Source organism: Castor canadensis, chromosome 6, assembly GCF_047511655.1.
Source record: "Castor canadensis chromosome 6, mCasCan1.hap1v2, whole genome shotgun sequence".
NCBI classification, from domain to species: domain Eukaryota; kingdom Metazoa; phylum Chordata; class Mammalia; order Rodentia; family Castoridae; genus Castor; species Castor canadensis.
Genome location: NC_133391.1, coordinates 123,711,930 through 123,734,239, shown reverse-complemented (window position 1 = coordinate 123,734,239; position 22,310 = coordinate 123,711,930). Strand labels below are relative to the sequence as shown.

At 34.4% G+C, this 22,310-nt stretch overlaps 2 protein-coding genes across 4 annotated transcripts in view; one reads left to right on the top strand and one right to left on the bottom strand.

Annotated features, from left to right (window-relative positions):
• The window catches only part of Ppwd1 (peptidylprolyl isomerase domain and WD repeat containing 1), a 30,762-nt gene extending 15,055 nt beyond the window's left edge, over window positions 1–15,707 (top strand). The window contains exons 8-11 of one of the 2 annotated variants that reach the window (XM_074077397.1): window positions 1,715–1,896; window positions 3,652–3,733; window positions 4,575–4,757; window positions 15,464–15,707. In XM_074077397.1, coding sequence (XP_073933498.1) covers window positions 1,715–1,896; window positions 3,652–3,733; window positions 4,575–4,757; window positions 15,464–15,484 — 468 coding nt within the window. In that variant the 3' untranslated portion in view covers window positions 15,485–15,707. Of the gene's footprint in view, window positions 1–1,714; window positions 1,897–3,651; window positions 3,734–4,574; window positions 4,758–6,170; window positions 7,054–15,463 lie in introns of those variants that run through there. The other variant, XM_020165935.2, reaches the window with a different exon arrangement.
• Trim23 (tripartite motif containing 23) overlaps window positions 8,465–22,310 on the bottom strand; it is a 28,877-nt gene continuing 15,031 nt past the window's right edge. For both annotated transcript variants that reach the window (XM_074077399.1, XM_020165931.2), the window contains 5 exons: window positions 17,215–17,349; window positions 13,477–13,606; window positions 12,838–12,948; window positions 11,701–11,825; window positions 8,465–10,695 (listed from right to left, as the gene is read on the bottom strand). In XM_074077399.1, the coding sequence (XP_073933500.1) occupies window positions 10,516–10,695; window positions 11,701–11,825; window positions 12,838–12,948; window positions 13,477–13,606; window positions 17,215–17,349 (681 nt within the window). In that variant the 3' untranslated portion in view covers window positions 8,465–10,515. The remainder of the gene's footprint in view (window positions 10,696–11,700; window positions 11,826–12,837; window positions 12,949–13,476; window positions 13,607–17,214; window positions 17,350–22,310) is intronic.

Below are 22,310 nucleotides of genomic sequence, written 5' to 3'. Positions count from 1 at the left end.
TTATGTGTCAGACTTTTTGTGTGAAACTCAATAATTTGTTCCTTTTTTTTTTTTTTTTTGGTCTCTGACACTGTCCTCTTCTGTCTTCTTCCCTATTAAATCCACAAAATTTAGTAAAATGACTGACCCGTTATAGTACACATAGTCATTCATCTGATGAGGATTCTCATGGTAAGCTGTTACAATGCTTTCAAGGAAAAGTGCATTTGATAAATGTATAGAATATCAGTTTCTTTACCCCAACCACGTTTTCAATCTAAAATGGTAAATTCTTTAAGATGACAACTTTGCTTATAACTTTCAACATGATTGCTAAAAAATTGTTACTATATATTAAGTAATTTGTTTTCACTAGTATGAAGTAAAATTTCTCATTCTTGATATGTACTAAAAGTACAAAGACTAATTTTCCAACCATTTCATTAAAGAAACAAGTTATATTTTATTTTTCTTTCCCTAGAGTTCTGAGTTTACTTTTAGATGAGTAAATTATTCATACGCTAATTTTAAGGTTTGAAGAAATAAATAAAACATAAAAAGTATTGCTTCCTTATCCAGGTAACATTATTATGAATTTTCTTTCAATTTTTTTTAAGATATACATATCCTTAAGCAAAACTAAGATGATATTGCATATATCTGAATTTTGTTCCCTTGTTTTAAATCCATCATAAAGAAAAAGTATAATTTTAAAAATCTATATGAGCTAAATCATAAGGTAACTTTTGAGAAGTTTTTCTAAATACATAGTTCAATGGATAACACATTTCTTTGGCAACTGGAGAATAAGATATTAAGGTGAAAACATCCTGGCTTGGTTTTTATTTGGAATCTTAGTGGATCAAGGAATGACATTAGGAAAGACAAGGACTGGTGCACCAGCTTTATTTCCTAGAACTCAGTTTGCATCAAGCAGAGCTAGCTTAGAGACTATTTCTACTTAGAGTCAAGTAAAAGAAACAGCCTTGAGAAATCCACAGTTTTCAAATCCGAAAGCTTTTTCTCAATTCTTGTACCCTGAAGAGGTTTTTACAACTTCATTCAAAATTTGCTCTTTTCCTCCCAAGTTTTGGGGTTTGGATAGATCATGTGAGATTCTGGGGGGAAAAAAGTCAAAATCCATTACTAATCCAACTTTGTGAAGCCTGATATACACACACACACCCTTGAAGTGTTAGGCATTATTTCCTATGTATTTTATATCCATTCATGTAGGCTTCACATGGTACTTATTCCCATTTATGTATGAGAAAATGGAAAAAAATAATTCTCTTCTCTGTCACCTACTTAGTAAATGGCAGAAACGGACTTCACACCCAGGCAATTTAATAGTGAAAGTGAGTGATAGTGAAAATAGAGAAGAATCAGCAAGAAGTGGCCAGCTCTATAATATACTTGAATGCAGAAGCAAAGAGCTACCATAAATAAATGTTATCTTGTAAACTCAAGAACATTTCTACCCAAAAGAAATTAAATCTCATTTGAAATCATACATGTTCATTATATTTCATAGATTATTTTCATATTAGACAAATGTAAAAGCAATTTAACTGCCTTACATGGCCGATGATAGGAAGTGATTTTTGATGTAAGGATTTACTCTGACTTGAATTTTTAATTTCCATAAATACTTACTGAGAAATGAAATGTTATTTATAAATTTTTATCAGATGAAAACCTATTCATTTGCTCATTTTTTATTTTCCTTCTTGAGTTTACAAAACGAGAACCAGAAGATACAAAAAGTGCAGATTCTGATCGAGATGTTTTTAACGAGAAACCTTCTAAAGAAGAAGTCATGGCAGCTACTCAAGCTGAAGGACCTAAACGAGTTTCAGATAGTGCCATTATCCACACAAGCATGGGAGACATTCACATCAAACTTTTTCCCGTTGAGTATGTATTATTTTTGTTGTCTTACATATATATCAATGTTAATGTTTACATTTGAAATTATGCAAGTGAAAATTATTGTTAATTTGACTTTCAGAACTTTTGAAGAATTTAAATTTAAATTTTGATGGGACTGGGGTTTGAACTCAGGGCTTCATGCTTGCAAAGGAGGCACTCAACCAGTTGAGCCACAACTCCAGTCTGTTTTGCTCTGGTTATGTTGGAGATGGTTCTTGCAAATTATTTGCCCAGGCTGGCTCTGAACCAAGATCCTCCTGATCTCAGGTCCCTTGTAGGTAGGATGCATGAGCCACTGGCACCCAGCCTGTTTTGCCTTGAGATTGGGTCTCACTCACTATGTAGCCCAGCATGGTCTCAAGCTAGTAATCCCCTCTGTCTCAGCCTCACAAGTACTAGAATTACAGGTGTATTCTACTACACCTAGCTTAAGAATTTAAATGATTGACATGGCATGTATTTCTGAGCTTTCTGATAATTATGTTCTGCTAGACAATAGGGAGCATTTTATACATACATTTATAGATTTATTAAGAATAAATATAATAGCTATGAAAGTGCTGAATGTGGAGCTGGGGGATGTAGGTCAGTGAGTGATAGAGCACTTGCTTAGCATGCCCAAGGCACTGGGTTCAATCCCAGCACTGCAAGGAAAAGTGGTGAATGTTAAATGTAAGTGTCTAAAAATATATATATTATTACCATTAAATCTACATCCTAACTCTAGGGTTTTTGTTTTTGTTTCTGTTTTGTTTTGTTTGGCAATACTAGGGGTTAAACTTAGGGCCTTAAAATTGCTGGGCAGGTGTTCTATGACTTGAGTCAAGCTGCCAACTCTTTTTGTATTGGTTACTGGTTTTGAGATAGGTTCTTACTTTATGACTAAGTCAGCCTGGACTATAATCCTCCTATTTGTGCTTTCCCATGTAGATGGGAATGACAGACACCTACCACCAGACCCAGCTATCAGTTGAGATGGTGGTCTCTGGAACTTTTTGCTTAGACTGGCACTCCTGATCTCTGCCTCCCAAGTAGCTAGGATTAGAGGTTTGAGCCACCATACCTGAACCCTAGCTCTAGGTTTTGTGGTTTGTTATAACTAGATTTTTTCTCAAAGCAGATCCTTAAGGGAAGGATAGTATTTTTCTTCGTGACACTTGCTAGACATGTACTACCTTTTCTTTAGTCTCAGTAGTTACAGGGTCTTAAAATAAATTCCAACAGGGTCTTAAAATAAATTCCAACATAAACATTAGAGCTTCCTTTTTTTTTTTTTTAAATTGAAATGTATTCTGGACAGATACAACTTTGTGAACTGAATATATAGTAGTGTCAAACACAGTGGAATATTTCTAACCACAATCTAAAAGGTGGTATCTCTTATATAACACCTTTATTAAAAAGTACTTATTTTGGATATAAATTTATTTATACTTTAAGGTGCTTTGGTTGTATCTTTTTAAATTGCCCAATGACCTTGAAATATATAAATACTGTCAAACTCAAATATTAATAAGCAATCATTATATAAAGATAACTACATTAAACAATGAAAATATACTAATACATATCTTTTGAACTTTTGTTTGTCCTGAGATTAGAGGAGGTTATAAAAAAAATGACTGTCCTGAAACATTCAGAAGACATTGAGAATATCATTAGGAAATAGAACTGCTTTCCAAGAAATTTATCTTAAGATGCTCTGAGTAAGTTTCATATTTTTAATGTATGTGTTACTAGGTGCCCAAAGACAGTGGAAAACTTTTGTGTTCACAGCAGAAATGGTTATTATAATGGGCATACATTTCACCGTATAATTAAGGTAAGTTATGCAAATTTTGTGTGATTTAAATAGTATGTTGTATGCAAGAGGTTTAAGCCTAAGGAATCCTTCTCTCACACTTTTCACTTTGTTAGAAGAGAACAGGGAAATAGAAAGCAGAAAAAAACAAGCAAAAAAAATAGGATGGATAGTCATCAATCTAGAATCAAGGAATCGTGGCATGATTGATTACCTTTTTAGAAACACTGCATCAGTATTTTCTCAGCAGCTAAAGACAAGGGTAAGATAATGACTAAAGGGTTATGTAAAGATAAAACCAATAACCAAGGTAACCTGTTCTTAGTAGCTAGTAGAGTCTAGACCTAGAGGATAAGATTTTAAAACTCACAAGAGCTATGGTAAAGAGCAGAATGAACTTTGTCCCAAAATTTTAAGCAGCATTCCATGGAGAAGATGGGATAGTGATGTGGTTACTGGTTATTGGCAAGTCAGAAATGGAAGGAAGAAAAAATCAAATGTCAAGAGTTCTGAAGGAATTAGTGAAATGGCTCTCCAATCCACAGCATTTGAGGAAAGGAAGGGGAAGAAAATGGAGGCAGTTATGTAAGACATAAGATACTATACAGATCCTAAAACTTATTTATAATATTAGCTGGTTTTCTATAGATTAAGAAAGATAGAGCATGTCTATGAATGAGAAGACTTTTGTATTTTTGTTTCAATCTTTGAATAGAAAGTGGTGGTTCAGCAACAGAAATATATCACCCAAATTTAAATAAGGGTTTTAATCTAATTTATATTTTAAGGAAATTGGAAGCTGTCACATACCTACCTACCTGTATGGACAGTGTAATAAAATTTTGTGTATGTTTCTGTTAAGGGCTTCATGATTCAGACAGGAGATCCAACAGGTACTGGTATGGGAGGAGAAAGCATATGGGGAGGAGAATTTGAAGATGAATTTCATTCAACATTACGACATGACAGACCATACACACTCAGCATGGCCAATGCTGGATCAAATACTAATGGATCCCAGTTTTTCATAACAGTAGTACCAACGGTGAGTATATAGTATCATTGTTTATAACTCATAGATTCATAAGTTACCATCTAAGCAGAAAAGAATGCTGCATTATTATCTGTTCTATGCATTATTTGTATCTGCCAACATATAAAAATGAAAACAATTTAGAGACAAAAATTTAAATTATATAACTAATGAATTCAGTTTCGTAAAACTACTTTCCTGTGCTCAGGATATTGAGTTTCAAGTCTCAATCCTGTCACTATTCCATAGTTTTACATCTGATATAATTTATAGTCAATTGCACTTACTAATTTTTGATGAAATACAATATAAGGTCATACAGCAATGCAGTTCCACAAAATTATAAAAAGGTATACATTTTTTAAAACATTAAGTACCAAACAATGAAGGAAAATATTTGTAACTACTGTCTGACAGGCACATAGTCTCATGAAATAGTCACAATAGTGTCACTGTCCTCAGTTTTCTGTAATAGGTGAAGAAACAAATGGTAAGACACGATTAACTTAACAAAGGTCAAGTAAATAGCAGAGCCACCATTTAAACTCCTACCTAATACCAAAGAACATGCTGCTTAAACTATTCCACACTATCTCTTAACTGTTCATGTAATATTTCTACAATTTCTAATGCCTGTTAGAATTTTTTAAATCTCTTTTTTAATTAGGATGTATTCATTGTACAGGGGGAAATTTGTAGTGACAATTCTGATTAGTTTTACATTGTACATTATTTACTTTGCCCCCATTAACTCTCCCTCTCAGCCCCCTCCCCACCCACTTAAAGCAATTGCAAGGTTTTTTAGTTCTGTTTCATATAGGTATATAAAGTCCACCAATCATATACCATCACCTTAATCTCCTTTAATTTTTAAAATCTAATCAAAGTGACTTACCTTTAGCAATTATCTTCTAGCTCCCTTTGGTCTGAAGGATGTAGATATTTAATTAAACTTTATATTTGTGGGTTCCACATCTGGCAATTGACCAACAGTAGATTGAAAATATTTGGAAAGAAAAATTGGTTCTTTTTTTTTTTTTTTTTTTTTTTTGCCATTAATACAGCTTAACAACTATATGGTATTTACACTGTACTATGTATTGTAAGTTATGGAGAGATGACTTAAAGTATACAGGAGGTGTGCATACATTGTTAATGGCATGCCATTTTATATAAGGAACTTGAGTATCTGTGGATTTGGTATGGTAACAGACCAATCCCCCGGAGATACTGAAGGATAATTTATGCTTTTACATCTTTTCATATAAACTGGGAATAACCTTTATTGTTAAGGAAGCATTATACTTCTTTTTAAATATATAATAAACTGAAGCATAAATTTAAATTCTCTTTAATTTGCTTACTCAGAGGTGTGATTTAAGAAATAGGTGTTTACCACTATTTTCCATTTGCCCTCCAATACAGCCTTGGCTTGATAATAAGCACACAGTATTTGGAAGAGTAACTAAAGGAATGGAAGTTGTGCAAAGGATCTCCAATGTCAAAGTCAATCCTAAAACAGATAAGCCTTATGAGGATGTCAGCATCATAAATATCACTGTCAAGTAAAATAACACTTTTTCATTGTATTTGCAAATAAAAATACATAATTAAGCAAGATTATTTAACATTAGGAAGCTTAATACTTACTGAATATACAAATCATGTTTTAAAAGATGTAAAACTATATTTTTATTTTCTAATTAAAGGCCTTTTTAAAAACCTCCTTTGATTTTTTTCTTGTAACATTTCTAATCCTAATGAGTTTCTCATGAAACTCATATTTAATGTTAAATTGTTAAGTAATGAAAGAGCTATAATTTGTTCCTTAACTTTTGAAAAACATGCCCTTGTATGTTTAGAGACACACACATACACACCAGAATATGATATTTTGTATCATTCCCTTTCTTTTACAAGCTTTTTCTTTCATACCAATTATTTTTACCTTTTGATCTTTGTTAAGAATAAACAAATTGAAAGCCCCCTTTGGTCAAAAGTGTTATATTTCTTGATATTATGAAACATCCTTTCAAATACAAGAATCAGAATAAATAGCTACTTTAATTCTTATTGTTTTATGGAGGTTCATGTACTCTAACATAAAAATTTTTTCAGTCTTTATGATTTATCTTTAATAAATACTCCATTAAAGATATATGCATAGAATAAAAATTTGGTATCTAGTAATAAGAGATAAGTGGAATTTCAAGCAGTAAAACAATGTAAGTTCAGAGTTTTCATTTCTTCTAACTTACTCATAATTAAGAACCACTATTTCTTGGCTGTGGGTGTGGCTCAAGCAGAAGAGCACTTGCTAGTAAGCACAAGGCTCTGAGTTCAAACTCTAGTAATGGAACCCCACCCTCCCACCCCACATCTGTCTAGTTTCTAGACAGATTCTTCCAGAAACTTACAGGAAGAACATGTTCAACAGAGCTTTATCAGGAAAGTATTTACAGTTTATCAGCAGAATTATTTCCTATATTCATTTTATATTGCAATCTCTTACGAGATGGAAAAATATGCTAAAATTGTGCTGTGATCAATGAACACTACACACTTCTTTTAAAAAGCACTTAAACTTGAGTGTAAAATGACTTTTAAGTGTCTCCTAATTTTAGGTGTTACTTTACCTTAATACATCCCTACACCCTTAATGTAAAGTAATACTGCCAGCAAATATGATGATACCTCCTTCCCCACAAAATAAAAAGTTTATACTTTGAGTCAAAAAATCATTTGACTAATGAATTTTTCAATTACATGTCAAAAATTTAATTTGTTGATAGACCTAAAAATATTCATTGCCATGCCTTTCTTAAAGCATGGTTTGAATTGTTTTAAAACACAATCTTGTATTTACTCATCAGTCCTTTTTATTTATTTTATTATTGTTTTTTGGCGTATTTGAACTCAGGCCCTCACACTTGCTAGGTAGGCGCTCTACCGCTTGAGCCACTCTGCCATTCCTATTTTGTGTTGTGTAATTTTGAGATAGAATCTCACAAACTATTTGCCTGCAATCTTCCTGATCTCTGCCTCCTTAGTAGTTAGGATGACAGGTATAAACCACGTGCGCCCAGCCTGCCAGCTCTTTATTCTTTTAGAGAAGAATCCAGCCACCTTCTTTCCTGTAAATTGAGAATTATCCCAATGTTATATAAAAAGTCTCTTAGCAATATTAGTTCATAGGCAAATAGCCAAATTTTTCAAGTTCTTTAAATTATTATTTTCCTAGCAATGCCGATGATCAAACCAGATTTGCCATATGCTAAGCTTTGAGCTATAACCTTAGCCTGTCAAGCCATTTTTTAAAATGGTCACTTAAAATGCTATATTCTCATGTAAAACAAGGTTAAATTTAAAATATGAAAAACAATAAATACTAAAATTAGCTCCCCCTTCAAAATACAAATAATATAATTTATATGTGACATACACTGCAAATACAAAAGTTATTTCTAAAGCTTTATTAGATAAAATATCTGAAATTTGACTGGAAAGTTAATCCTCCCTTTTATTATTTCTCTTAGTACAAATAATCACTTTTTTCTTTTTTGCAGTATTGGGGATCAAACCCAGAGCTTTGTGCATGCTACAAAAGCACTTTTACCACTGAGTTACATCCCTATCACTGAATAATGATTTTTGAAACTGGTTACTAGCAAAAATACTAGACATATGATTCAAGAAACAGACTTTTAGAATAATGATAGTACTTTATAATTTTAGCATTTTATTTCCATCTATACTGATCATATATGTTGTATAAATAGTGGCTTCTGGTGGTTAAAAAGCATTCCTGAATTACAAACCAGGGCTGTATACTTGACAACCCTGCTTTATGTAATTCATACAATAATATTTAGACTTAGTACAGAAACTCAGAAGTAGGAGGCAAATCCTAATATATTGAAGACATGTTATTCTTAAATTTGACATTTCCCAGGGAAACCAGCACAATCTTAACTAATGATTAGTGAAAGAATACAACTACAAATAGTAATTGGAGCCTGAAAAACGATATTTCTTTAACAAGTCACACACAAACACTACATTATATACATTATGGTAGATCTAGCCACAATTTTTTAAATTATATTCATTTATATGCTAAGAATGTGAATTAAAAAGTTTAGCAAAACTAGTGAAAATAATTTACAAGGAAAGCAAGAAAGCAAGTTCACGTTAGTGTTACATTTTGTTCAGGTACCTAGTAGAGAAAACAGTTCAAAGGGCTCACAGGCAAATGCAACACCTTTATTTTTCACAGTTATTGAAATCAGTCAAATACTAAGTAATTCCAAACTATTGCTTATGCACAAAACCAAAACTTGCAACAGCATGACTTTTTACTTGGAAAATAAACAATGAAATATTGTATTTGCCTATTTACATATTGCCCATTCTTTTTTTTTTAGTGCTTTGTTTTCTGAAAGTTTGTTGTTTTTTAAAATGTACATTTGGGGGAAAAAAAATTAAATCAAACAGTGCCTTCTAAAAGCCACATCTTGTCATCAGACATCATTGTCCTTATAATAATTCAACTAATAAGATTTAAGACTCAACTTCATACTAAAGTATGAAGACCATGAAAAACAAACTAGCTATTTAAATATAATAAATCATGCTTCATAATAAGAGTATCTCTTAAAAATGAGAAACAGTAAAGAGCACAAAATGTTTTACCTTTTACAACACTGCATAATGTAAACTTTTCAAATGCTTACCATCTTTAGAAATGTTTTTTTCTCTTAAATAATGGAAGCTTTGTCATGAAGAATATTGATGTTTTATTGTCAAGTAAATATACTTACTTGGGGAAATATTTTAAAGTAATTAAGTAATAGGCATTCCCAACAGTCTGAACAACTTCTTTTAAGGTACAAGTAGTTTTCTATTTAGGTCTCTGTATCTGTTATATAAACTGACCCTGGTTCTTTGTGTGAGTTTCTATATTTTACATATAGTCATCTCCATAAAGTATACAGTATTATTTAGGAAGAAACCTAAGTAAGTGTAGTGAAAAACAGAAGGACCTATTTAGAGCTCTGACCTGGCTAGGTTAAGCTAGGAAATAGGGCTTTCATAAGTGAAGATCAAATGACTTTCACAGCTTTATTATTCTTCAATTTAGTATGAGTCTAACAGACTACTTAGATAATGTTTCTGTGTTTTATAGAAAATGCTTTAGGAGAAAGTTTTAATAAAACATTGTATAAAATATTAATTTTTTATAGTCCATAGGTCTTAGCATTAAAGGTGTTCTATTGTAAGGTAATCCTAGCAGTTTAGATTCTATTAAGCAACTGCCATATCTATCAAGTACTGCCAAAATTCAGTGAAAAGGAAGTTTAAAGAAGCTGTACTTCCCTTGTTCCACACAGAGGTTCCATTAGGCACTCAGTTGACTAATGGAACTGAGTTTTTTCTTTTCCACAGAAAGAAAAAACCTCCACTTATCCTTTCTCTGACTACTCTCCCAATATATGGGTCACATATAATCTGAAAAACTTAAATAGCAAATGTACTTTTTAGAAGAAGGTGTATGTGAGAAAGCTCTATTTAGACCAATCTAATCTGCTCAGACATTTAAACTTTGCCACAGAATAATTTTTTAAAAGCAATAGCAGACTTAGTTCCCAGTCCAAGGTTCTTTTACATAAACATCCTAAATTAATTATATTTGAGATGTAGAATTTCTTACAACGTATTATGTGCAAAATAACTCTTAGCCACAAGCTTTAAACAGCTGCTGCATTTAAACTCAAGCCACATCCAACACTCCAGCAGCCACGAGTTGCCGTGAGAGCCAGTCCAACCCTTCATACAGCCCCATACCACTTCGAGCATCACAGCCCTGAATATACCAGCTACGGCCACAGCATAGTTTATGGAGACTGAGAAGTTCAGTGATTTCTTCTACTGACAGTGCTCCAGCAACATCCTGAAAGATACATATTCAGTACAATTTTTTATCTGTCCATTCAAATGATCATTTTTGTAACTATTACTATTTATACAGAAATTTGACAGCATTCTAACAGAAGTTTAAACAAAAGTTAAACCTATGGGCTTGGAGGTGTGGCTAAAGTGGTCTGCCTAGCAAGCATAAGGCCCTGAGTTCAAACATCACTACAAAATGAAACCAACACAGATTTATCTTCAGTAATTATTCTGAGATATAACTTTACAATGAAATTTCATAAGGATAACCTTATAATTAGGCTACCTACCCTAATTGAAATATACTGCCCAAGGCTGGCCTTGAATTGGTGATCCTCCTACTTCCACCTCCTAAAATCTCACTTTTTTTTTTCTTTTTACATTTCCCACTGTAACTGGGATGACAGGTACATGTGACCATGCCCAGCTTTCTTTCCATTGAGATGGGCAGCCACTGTCCTAGAATCATGATCCTCCCAATCTCAGCCTCTGGCACACCTGGGATGTTAGGTTGTGTACCACCATGTCCAGCTATTGATTGAGATGGGGGTCTCATGAACTACTTGCTCAGGCTGGCCTAAAACCACAATTCCCCCATCTCAGCCTCCCAAGTAGTTAGGATTACGGGAATGAGGTACTACAGCCCAGCCTGAAATCCTACTTTTTAAATCTTACCCAGTATCACTTAACCATTTTTAGAACTCTTCTCTCCCTCCCCTTACACTGCTAGTAATTACTGAAGTTATTTCTTAGTTTTCTTTGTATTAGAATCTTACATATGTGTTCATAGTTCACATACATACAACAAGAATAATGAGTATCAACAATTTATTTTTTGTATACTCCAGGGTATCCAGCCTAGCACTTTCTATGTAGACTGTATTCAAAATACACAGCAGAAATTTTATAAATATTTAGTGAATTGATTCTCTTTGAAGCTATCTAGCTGCCTTATGATCTGGAACACTCAAAACTACTAAAGTATTCAGATGTAAAAATGTATTACCTGTTTGTTAGCAAAAATCAGGAGCAAAGCATCTCGGAGTTCTTTTTCTGTTAACAACTTCGCAAGTTCACTGTGTGATTCGCTAATTCTGTCTCTGTGACTGCTATCAACAACAAATATAACAGCTACCAAAAAAATATTCGATTAGTCACATGTCAAGTTTCAGTAAATTAACCAAATATTGAATTGTGTCATTATTATGGCTAGACATTGTTTACCATCTCTATTTTCATATAAAGGCTGCCTGTTTAGTGGTTGGACCACCTACCAGTAATTAATAGTATGATCTTAAGTAGTTCAAATAACTTCACATGTTTAGTTCCCTATGTATAACAAGATTTATGATCGTTGCTCTATCAAATATAAACTGCTCTGTACATCAGTTTTCTTAGTGAATGAAAATGTGCTTCTTAAGATCTACCTACTGATGCTACTTGCTCTTTGAATATTACTTCCTTTAGAAAAAGATAGTCTTTAAAAAATAAAATCATCACCATCTTTATCTTTCCAAAGAAGTCCTCTTCCTAAGCCTTTCAATCACTCCTTATATTCAAAATTCCATTTATATTAATTATAGCTCACCCTAAGCATAATCAAAATTTCAAAGTAAAAATAATTACTTAGCCTCTTATCTAGGTGGAAATTGGATGAAATACAGAACAGGTGTATAAACACAGCTTCATGCTGGGGCATAGGAGGCAAAAGTATAGAGTATAAATAAAAGCTAGGTGGAGTATTATAACATATACAGTTTGGTCAAGAGCAAGCCATTACAGGTTCTCTATAGATGACAACTAATTATAAATGAGGGAGTGGCACTCCTGAGTGATTAGAATGGCTAAATGTTGAACTGAACTGAATTGAGCACCAGAAGCATACACCAAAAATTCAACTCTGCACCACCATACTTACAGTCGAGAGGTAGTACTCTTTTTATATTCTATAATAATGGCTTACCCTGAGTATACCAAAAATACATATACGAGTCTAACTATCATCATTAAAAAAAAAAAATAAGGGGCTGACCACTAATGTATATTCAAGAATTTGACTATTTAAATACCAGTTTTCCTAATTAAATTCTACACAAAAAAACTCATCTTAAAAACTTTTTAAGATGTTATTTTTGACTCTTACCTTGGGTATTAAGGTAATAATGTTTCCACAATGGTCTTAATTTGTGTTTTCCACCTACATCCCAAATAGTGAATTTTAGATTTTTGTATTCTACAGTTTCCACATTAAAACCTGTTTTAAAAAAGAAGTTACTTTTATATTGTACTTATGCTTGCAATGAACGACATCAAACACAGACAACCCCATTTATAATTGTGACTTAGGAATTATCTGCATTTAGCAATACTGACTAAAGCCCAACCAACTGCACTCCTAATCCTGTATGGTGAATGTGCACCATTAACAGCTGCTAGCCCTCTACACTTCCAGAGTTCTTGTGACCTTGGAATCCATGTATCTACTAACTCTGTACTACTACTCCTCCCTAACCACTAACTCTCGGTCAGGAACACTGATCCACTATTCCTTTTAATTCTCCCACCAATACTTGGTTCCATCTTACTATCCACCATCCACATTTCAATCCCACAGCCACTGAATCTTTAATTTTTTTTCTCTGAAATACTATTGTCATGGAACCAGAAAAGACACCTGCAGAGCAATGTCAAATAAAAGCCAGAGAACTCAGCTGTAAACTAGGGTTTTATCTACAAAATGTCCAGGAAGATTAAAAAAAAAAAAAGCATTATTTATACTTACCAATTGTTGGAATGGGCTGCATGAACTCATCTTGTTTTAACTTAAACAAAATAGTGGTTTTTCCAGCACCATCTAATCCTAATGTAACAACTCGAATTTCCATTTTGGGTCCAATGTGAACTCTATTATCCTATAATTTAGAAAATTTTAAACACTTTTTATTTTGATATAGAGTTAGGAAGTAACATCAGTTAAACTATTTATAAAGCACTTATGTCAATTATTTCCATGTGTCCATCCATCCCTTAACCCATCACAATTTGAGTTGTATTCCTCAAAAATCCCCTAAATCTGATCCTCTCAAGGAAACGAATTCTTCCTCATGTCTAAATATGACCCTAGAAAACCTGACCACTCTTGTTTTAGTATAATTTTTTAAAAAATACATACACCCACTTACTTTTTTCTAGACGTTCTAGTTCAACTGAATCTTCTTTCGATAGACATGTTTTATACTGTACTAAAAACCTCAAAATTGGGCTAAATTAATTAAAAATAAAAACTGCTATAAAATATCCAGAAATACCTACTGTTAACAAGTTGACTTTACTATGCACAGGCTGGTTAACAACAGGAACAAACATGCAAATATGCCTCTTTTTTTTTTCAGTACTGGTGTTCGAATTCAAGGTCTTGTACTTGCCTTGCAAGCACTCTACTGGTCCTTTTCTTTTGTTAGTTTGTTTTTCACATGAGGTCTTACATTACCTTTGCACTGGCTGGCCTCAAACTATCTTCCTACCTACACCTCTCACGTGACTGAAACCACAGGCATACGTCACTACACCCAGACAAATATGCTTTTTTTAAAAACAAATTTCATACTACACACATAGTGCAACTAACATTTTTCATTCAACAATATACTATGGAATCCTTCAATTTTAATACACATAGACCAAACTTTTTCTGTTACTAGTTTCATTATATTCCATGAGCCACAATTTAATCAATGCCCAACTGACAGATTTTAGAACATTTCTGATTTGTTTTGACATGAATGCTTTCATGGTGGCACATGACTATAATCTCAGCATTAAGGAGAGTGAGGCAGGAGGATCGTGAATTCAAGGCCAGCCTAGGCTACACAGTAAGACTCTGTTTCAAAAATTTAAAAAAAAACAAAATGAACAACAGTAAGTCTGCCTTAAATTACATGCAGTTTTGATCAAGCACAGTCAAAAAAAATTCAGCCGGTTGCAGTGGCTTATGCCAATAATTCCAGCTACTCAGGAGGTGGCGATTAGGAAGACTGTGGTTCAAAGCCAGCCCAGCAAAAAGAAAGGCCCCATCTCAACCAGTAAGCCAGGCATTGTGGTTCGTGCCTGTGGTCCCAGCTACACAGGAGGTCAAAGGTAGAACTGCAGTCCAACACCAACCCTGGGCAAACTCTGAGACCCTACTTAAAAAATAAAAGGAGAAAAGGACGGAGGGTGTGGCTCAAGTGGTAGAAAAGCTGATTTCCTGGATATAACAGCAAAAACACAGGAAGCAAAAGCATAAATAGACAAATGGGTCTACAACAAATTTAAAACTTTTGTGCATAACGGGACATGAGCAACACTGCGAAGAATGAATCCACAGAATGGAGGAAACACCTGCAAATCAAAGAGATGATAGGGGATTAACGTGCACAATCAACAACAAAAAATTAACCAATCTACAAATGGGCAGAGAATTTTAATAGACATACAAACGGCCAACAAGCACATAAAAAGATGCACATTATCACTGATCATCAAAGTAATGCAAATCCAAACCAAAATATGTTAAAACATCACACTGGGTAGGATGGTCACTATATGAAAGCAAATGGAAAAAAACAAGTTTTGGTAAAAATGCAGAGAAATTGCAACCCTTGTGAAGCAAAGGTGAGACTGTAATATGGTGGAGCTCTGGAAGACAGCATAGCGGTTCCTCAGAAAGTACAGCAGGACTAGTATGTGATCCATTAATCTCACTTTTGGTTATGGTTATATACCCACAGGAACTGAAAACAGGGTCCTGAAGAGACAGTTGTACACACATGTTCACAGTGGCGCTTAACAATCAACAGGTAGAAGCCACCCAAATGTCCACTGAAAGATGAATGGATAAACAAAATGTGGTGTATAAACACAAAGAAATATTATTTGGCCCTAAAAAGACATGAAACCCTCTTACTATGATACGGATGAACTTGGAGAATATTATGCTAAGTTAAATAAACCCGACACAAAATGACAAATACTGTTTTATTTCTCTTACTTGAGGTATCTAAACTAAACAAATTCATAGAAACATAGAGAATGGTGGTTACCAGGGCTCAAGAGCAGTTGTTTTTAAAAGGTACAGAGATGAAAAGGTTCTGAAAATCTGTTTTAAAACAACAAACTGCAACTGAACTGTAGTCTAAAATTGGGTAAGATTTGTTTTTTTCCCTAGTAGTCCTGAGGTTTGAACTCAGGGCCTCACACTTGCTAGGCAGATGCTCTTACACCCTGAACCAGGCCCCCATCCCTTTCGCTTTAGTTATTTTTGGACAGGGTCTTGCTTTTGCCTGGGGCTGGCATTGACAATAACCCTCTGATCCTCCTATGCATGCCTCCCATGTAGCTGAGATTACAAGTGCATGCATGCCCCTGACCCAGCTTTTATTGGTTGAGATGGGGGCGGGGGGCAAGCTGGCCTCAAACCATTATCCACCAAATCTCTGCCTCCCAAATAGCTGGGACCACAGACATGAACCACTGTGCCCAATCTATTATGTGATTTTTACGCAATAACAAGATACAATACATGAGATAATTAGGTACCTTGTAGCTGTAAAAAGGACCAAAACATGTCATGTAAACCTTTATGGAGCAATCTTTAGGATGTAACAAAAGTTTTGAAAAAAGCAAGGTAGAAAAATGTGTTCTACCTTTAAATTTGAGGAGGGTGAATAAAATATGTACATGTTCTGTATTTTTTGAATGATGAATAAAACTAAGAAAAATTATATACGTTGAACAGAGTAAAAAGTGCCTCAGCTATGCAAATGTTTCACATAATTATACAAGAAACTTTCTATTAAAAAAAAAAACTGTCTCTAAAACTAGAAAGCAAAATGGAGTTCATGAACCTTTTTAAATTCAGGGAACCCACTATAAAAAGAGACAAATATATCAAACAAATATAGGCTTTATTTGGATTTTCTCTCAAAAAAACCTATTAATTTTTTGGGAAAGAATCTGGGAAGTCTGAATGCTAACTGCAGAGTAAGATAATATTACTGAAACTATTAGAGATTTGTTGGTATTTTTTAGGTGTGATTTGGGTTAATTTTTAGAAGAGTCCTCACCTTTTGGAGAAGCACACTAAAATATTTCATACATGAAATGATACAATCTTGGGATGAAATAAGATAACATTAGGTTTTGCTTCTGAATACCCCAGGGGACTGCAGGCAGGAGAAGGAGTGGGGAAAGGAATGAAGTAAGTTTACATCTGTGATTGGAACAGGGAAATTTGTTATATTATTTGTTCCTATTTATTTGTTCCTGTTTTCTACTGATAAAAGCTTTCTTTAAAAGCTTGTCATCATGAATTTCCTATTGATCTCTTGAAGGTGATTAACACGAAATATAAATCAATTTTTGTCAAAACATAACTCAGTGATAAATTGATCCATAACACCACAAATGAGACAGAGAGAGACGGACAGAAGAGAAGAGAAACAAAACATAACATACCTAATTATAAAGGACATTATTTTACCTTTGTAAAAGTGACAGGGATGCTGGCGTCCAGCTGGATATGATCTGCAACCTCTGTAAACTGCTGTTGCTGTTTCTGCAATGTTTCTAATAACCTTGTAATTTCCTGTTTTGCCAAGACAACTCTACAATCATCCTAAAAAAGAGAAGAGAATATTTCTCACAAACTTTTCTTAAGAAAGAAACTTACCATTACCAACTTGCAGTAAAAGCCCATTTAACATTACAGTGTTAAAAGTGAATTTTCTTTCTTTCCTTTTTTTTTTTTTTGTGGTACTGGAGTTTGAGTGCAGGACCTACACTTTGAGCCACTCCACCAGCCCTTTTTTTGTGATAGGTTTTTTTCAAGATAGGGTCTCTTGAACTATTTGGCTGGGCTGGCTTTGAACTGCTATCCTACTGATCTCTACCTCCTGAATAGCTAGAAATACAAGCATGAGCCACCAGCATCCAGCTGCTTTCATTTTATTTTTTTAATGTTTGTTTTTTACATAGCATCTTGCAATTTTGCCAGGGTTATACTAAGACCACAATCCTCCTATCTCTGCCTCCTGAGCAGATGGGATTATAGGCAGGATCTACCACTCCTAGCTCATCTGTTCAGATGGGGGAGGTCTCACTAACTTTTGCCAGGGTTGGCCTCAAACCACAATCCTCCCATTTCTGCCTCCAGAGTAGCTAAGATTACAAATATGAGCAATCATTCCCAGCCATATTCAGGGTACTATAACACACATTACCCAGGCCAATATTATGTCTCACTTGCAATTCTACAATATCCTCCTACCTAAATGATTAAGTCCTTCCTTCCATCTTTACCCTCCTTCAGTCTATTTTTTTTTTTTTTTTTTACAAATTAGCCAGTGATCCTTTCAACAATGGTCAAGTCACTCGTGCTCAAAACTGAAGTCCTTGCGATGGCCTATAGGGACTTCCTGACACATAATTCCTATGAGCTCTAATTTCAGATTTTATTATTCCCTCCTTCATTTTCTCTACTTCAGACTCTTACTATTCCTGAACACAGCAGGCACAGTACCCCAGGACTTTTGCCATTTCCTTTGCAAACAATATTTGTAAATTCTTTTATCCTTAGCTTTTTACCACTTCCTTACATATCATTTACTTACTAAGATATAGTTATGGTTCACTGCCTATCTTCTCTTACTAGAATCCTAATTTCACAAGATCATGGCTTACTATCCTGTTTACTATTATACACTAAGTACCTAAAATGTACACTGCATAGAATAGACACTCAACATATAAATGAATAAATAAATATTCAGCATCCAGCACCATGTGTAGAATTTAGGTGATTTATAATTTTGTTGGAGGGGAAGGATGATAAAGTTTTTTCTTTAAACATGTTCCACTGATTCCACTGTTCAATTTTCCCTATTTTGTAGAACTACTTATTTATTTATTTTGCCCTTTTGGTGGTGGTCCTAGGAGTTGAACTCAGGGCCTTCACACCTGCTAAGCAGGTGCTCTACCACTTGGGCCACGCCCCCAGCCCTTTTTGCTTTAGTTATTTTTTGGATGGGGTCTTGAGTTTTGGCTGGCCTGGATTACAATCCTCTTATTTATGCTTCCCTCATAATTCAGATAACAGGCATGTGCCACCAAATCTAGCTACTGGGTAAGATGAAGGTCTTGCTAACTTTTTGCCTGGGCTAGCCTTAAACAGTGATTCTCCTGATCTCCACATCCCAAGCAGCTGGTATTGTAGGCATGAATCACCATGTCCACACCTATTTTCAGGAACTCTTCTTTACTTGTTTTTGGTGGTACTAGGGTTTGAACTCAGGGCCCTGTGCTTGCTAGGCAGGCGCTCCACCACTTGGGCCGCTCTACCAGCCCTACTTGCAGGAATACTTAATAGCACTAGTTAGGGTTAAGGTTTTGTGGTCATAAAAAAAGAACAAAACTATCTCTCAACATATACAAACATTAACTCAAAATTAATTGAAGACTTAACTATAAGATTCACAACTATGAAACTACTAGGAAAAAATGGGAAACACATTTCTGGGCATTGGATGGGCAAAGATTTTTTTTTGGGTAACACCCCAGAAACAGAAACACCACAAGTAAAAATAGACAAACGAGATTTGAGTAACCTAAAAAGCTTCTGAACAACCAAGCTAACAATCAACAGAGTAAAGAAACAATCTATAGATCAGCAGAAAATATTTGTAAACTATACATCTGACAGGAACTCAAGCAACTCAATAGCAAAATGAACCACATATAATCTTCACAATTAAAACATGTGCAAAGACATTTCTCAAAGAAGATGTACAAATATCCAGCATCACTACTCATCAGAGAAATCCAAGTCAAGACACAATGAGCTATCATTTCGCTCCAGTTAGAATGCCTAACATCAAAAAGACCAAAGCTGGGGGGAAGAGTGTCCCAAATAATGTATACACATGTAAGTAAATGTAAAAATGATTTTAAAAAAGACCAAAGCTAGCAAGCATCAACAGGGATGTGGAAAAGAGGGAATTCTTACAAACTGTTGGTAAAATTTAATTTGGGGGAGTAGTTTTTGGTTTTGCTGTTTTGGTGTGGGGTTTGGGGGTTTTTTGGTTATTGTTATTGGTTTTTTTTTTTTTTTTTTTTTTTTTGAGTCTACCTATATCTCCCTATGCTGTCACCCAGGTGGGTCTTGAACCCCTAGGCTCAAGTGACCTCACATTTCAGCATCCCAAGTACTGAACCTGGTTATTTAGTGGAAATGTAAATTATTACAACCATTATAGAAAACAGTACGGAAGCTCCTCAAAAATTAAAAATAGAATTGCCATAAGATGCATGAATTCCACTTCTGGTATATTTGGATATTAAGTTAGTACATCACAGAGCAACATCTGCACTCCCATGCTTATCACAGCAGATTCACAATAGCCAAGACATGGAATCAACCAGAGCGTCCATCTACTGTTAAACAGGTAAAGAAAATGTGGTGCACATATGCACAATAGAATACTTCTCAGCCACAAAACGCATGAAACCCTATCGTTTACAGCAAAATAGATGAGCAAGGAGGACATTATGTCAAGTGAAATAAGAAAGGCAAATACCCCATTGTCTCACTCATGGGGAATGTAAGAGCTATTATGGAACCAAAGAACAAAGGTTACAAGAGTCTAGGAAGAGTGTGAGGGGAAGGGGATGACAGGTCAACTGGTACAAAGTTACAATTTGATAGCAGGAAGTTCTGCCGCTGTATTCCATAGTAAGGTGAAAATAGGGTAACAATAATTTACAGATTCACTATTCCTTCTAAAACTCTTAGGGCCAGAATTATTTTAGATTTGGGAGTCTTTCAAATTTTGGAATATTTACATACCCTTTCAGTGACCCTAATTCAAAAATCTAAAATCTAAAATGTCCAAAATCCAAAACCTTGTTTCAGTGGCAAGTCTGTGCCACTGAAATCAAAAAGCTTTGGATTTCAGGTCTGAGGATAAAACTCAGTTGTAGAGTGCTTGCCTAGCATGCACAAAGCCCTAGGTTCAATTCCCAACAATGCAAAGAGTTTCAGATTTCAGAGCACTTTAGATATTGGATTTTGGGATTAGGGATGCTCAACCTGTATTGCATATTTCAATATACGTTTAAGAAAGAATTTTTGAGTGTTCTCACCCTGAAGAAATGGTACATGTTTGAAGTAATGGTTTACTAATCTCTCTAATATTGTCATTATACATTGAAACAACACATAGTAACCTATTAATTGTACAATTACATGTCTATTAATTTTTTTAGCAGTTCTGGGGTTTGAACTCAAGGCTTCCCACTTGTTTGGCTAATTTTTTAAAAAACAGAAAATAGTTAACAGGAAATATGAAACATGAATCCAAGGACCTGATTTCATTTACATTAACATAATGAGATAATACCATATCATTAACAATTACTAGTCCTTTTGACAACTTCAGAAACTCTAATACACATTTAAATGTTTCAGTAACTATGAACATACTTTTTCACAAATCTGAAAATACTTTTAAATGGCCAAATAAACATAATTCAAGACATGATTTCAGAATACAAATTGGAAAGGAAGTAGTGAAACTATTCCTAGTTGCCTTTTAGTAATGGCCATATTACCAAAAGCAATCTACGTGTTCAATGCAATTCCCATCAAAATTCCAATGATATTCATCACAGACACTGAAAAATCAACCCTAAAGTTCATTTGGAAACACAAAAGATAGGGAATAGACCAGGCAATACTGATGAAAAAGAGAGGCCCAGGAGGTATCACAATATCTGACTTCAAACTATACTATAGAGCCATGGCAATAAAAATAGCATGGTACTAGCACAAAAACAGACATGAAGACCAGTGGAACAGAAGACCCAGATATGAATCCATGGAGCCACACCCACCTGATTCTTGACAAAGGTGCCAAAAACATACGATGGAGAAAAGACAGTCTCTTCAACAAATTTTGCTAGGAAAACTAGGTATCTGCATGCAGAAAACTGAAATAAGATCTATGTCTGTTACCCTGTACAAATATCAACTCAAAGTAGATCAAGGACCTTAAGATAAGATGTGAAACTGAAGCTAGTGCAACAAAAAAGTAGGGATACACTGGAATTAAGAGGCATAGGCAATAACTTTCTCAATAGAACTCAAAAGTTGACTAAGAAAACTGACAGTTCCATTGACAAATGGGACATGAAATTTAAAAGCTTCTGCACAACAAAAGAAATAGTCTCTAAATTGAAGAGGCTGCCCACAGAATGGAAGAATCTTTGCTAACTACACATCTGAGAAGGGATTGATAGCCAAAATACAGAGAGCTCAAAAATCTAAACTCTGAAAAAATCAATGACCCAATGAAGAAATGGGCAAAAGAACTGGACAGAGCTTTTTCAAAGGAAGAAGTCTAAATGGTTAAAAAACACATGACTGCTCAAGATCCCTGGCCATAAAGGAAATGCAAATCAAAATCACAGTCAGAGTCTACCTCACTCCTGTTAGAATGGCTACTATCAAGAACACAAACAACAACAAATGTTGGCGAGGATAGGCGAAAAAAAGGAACCCTCATGCACTACTGCTGGGAATAT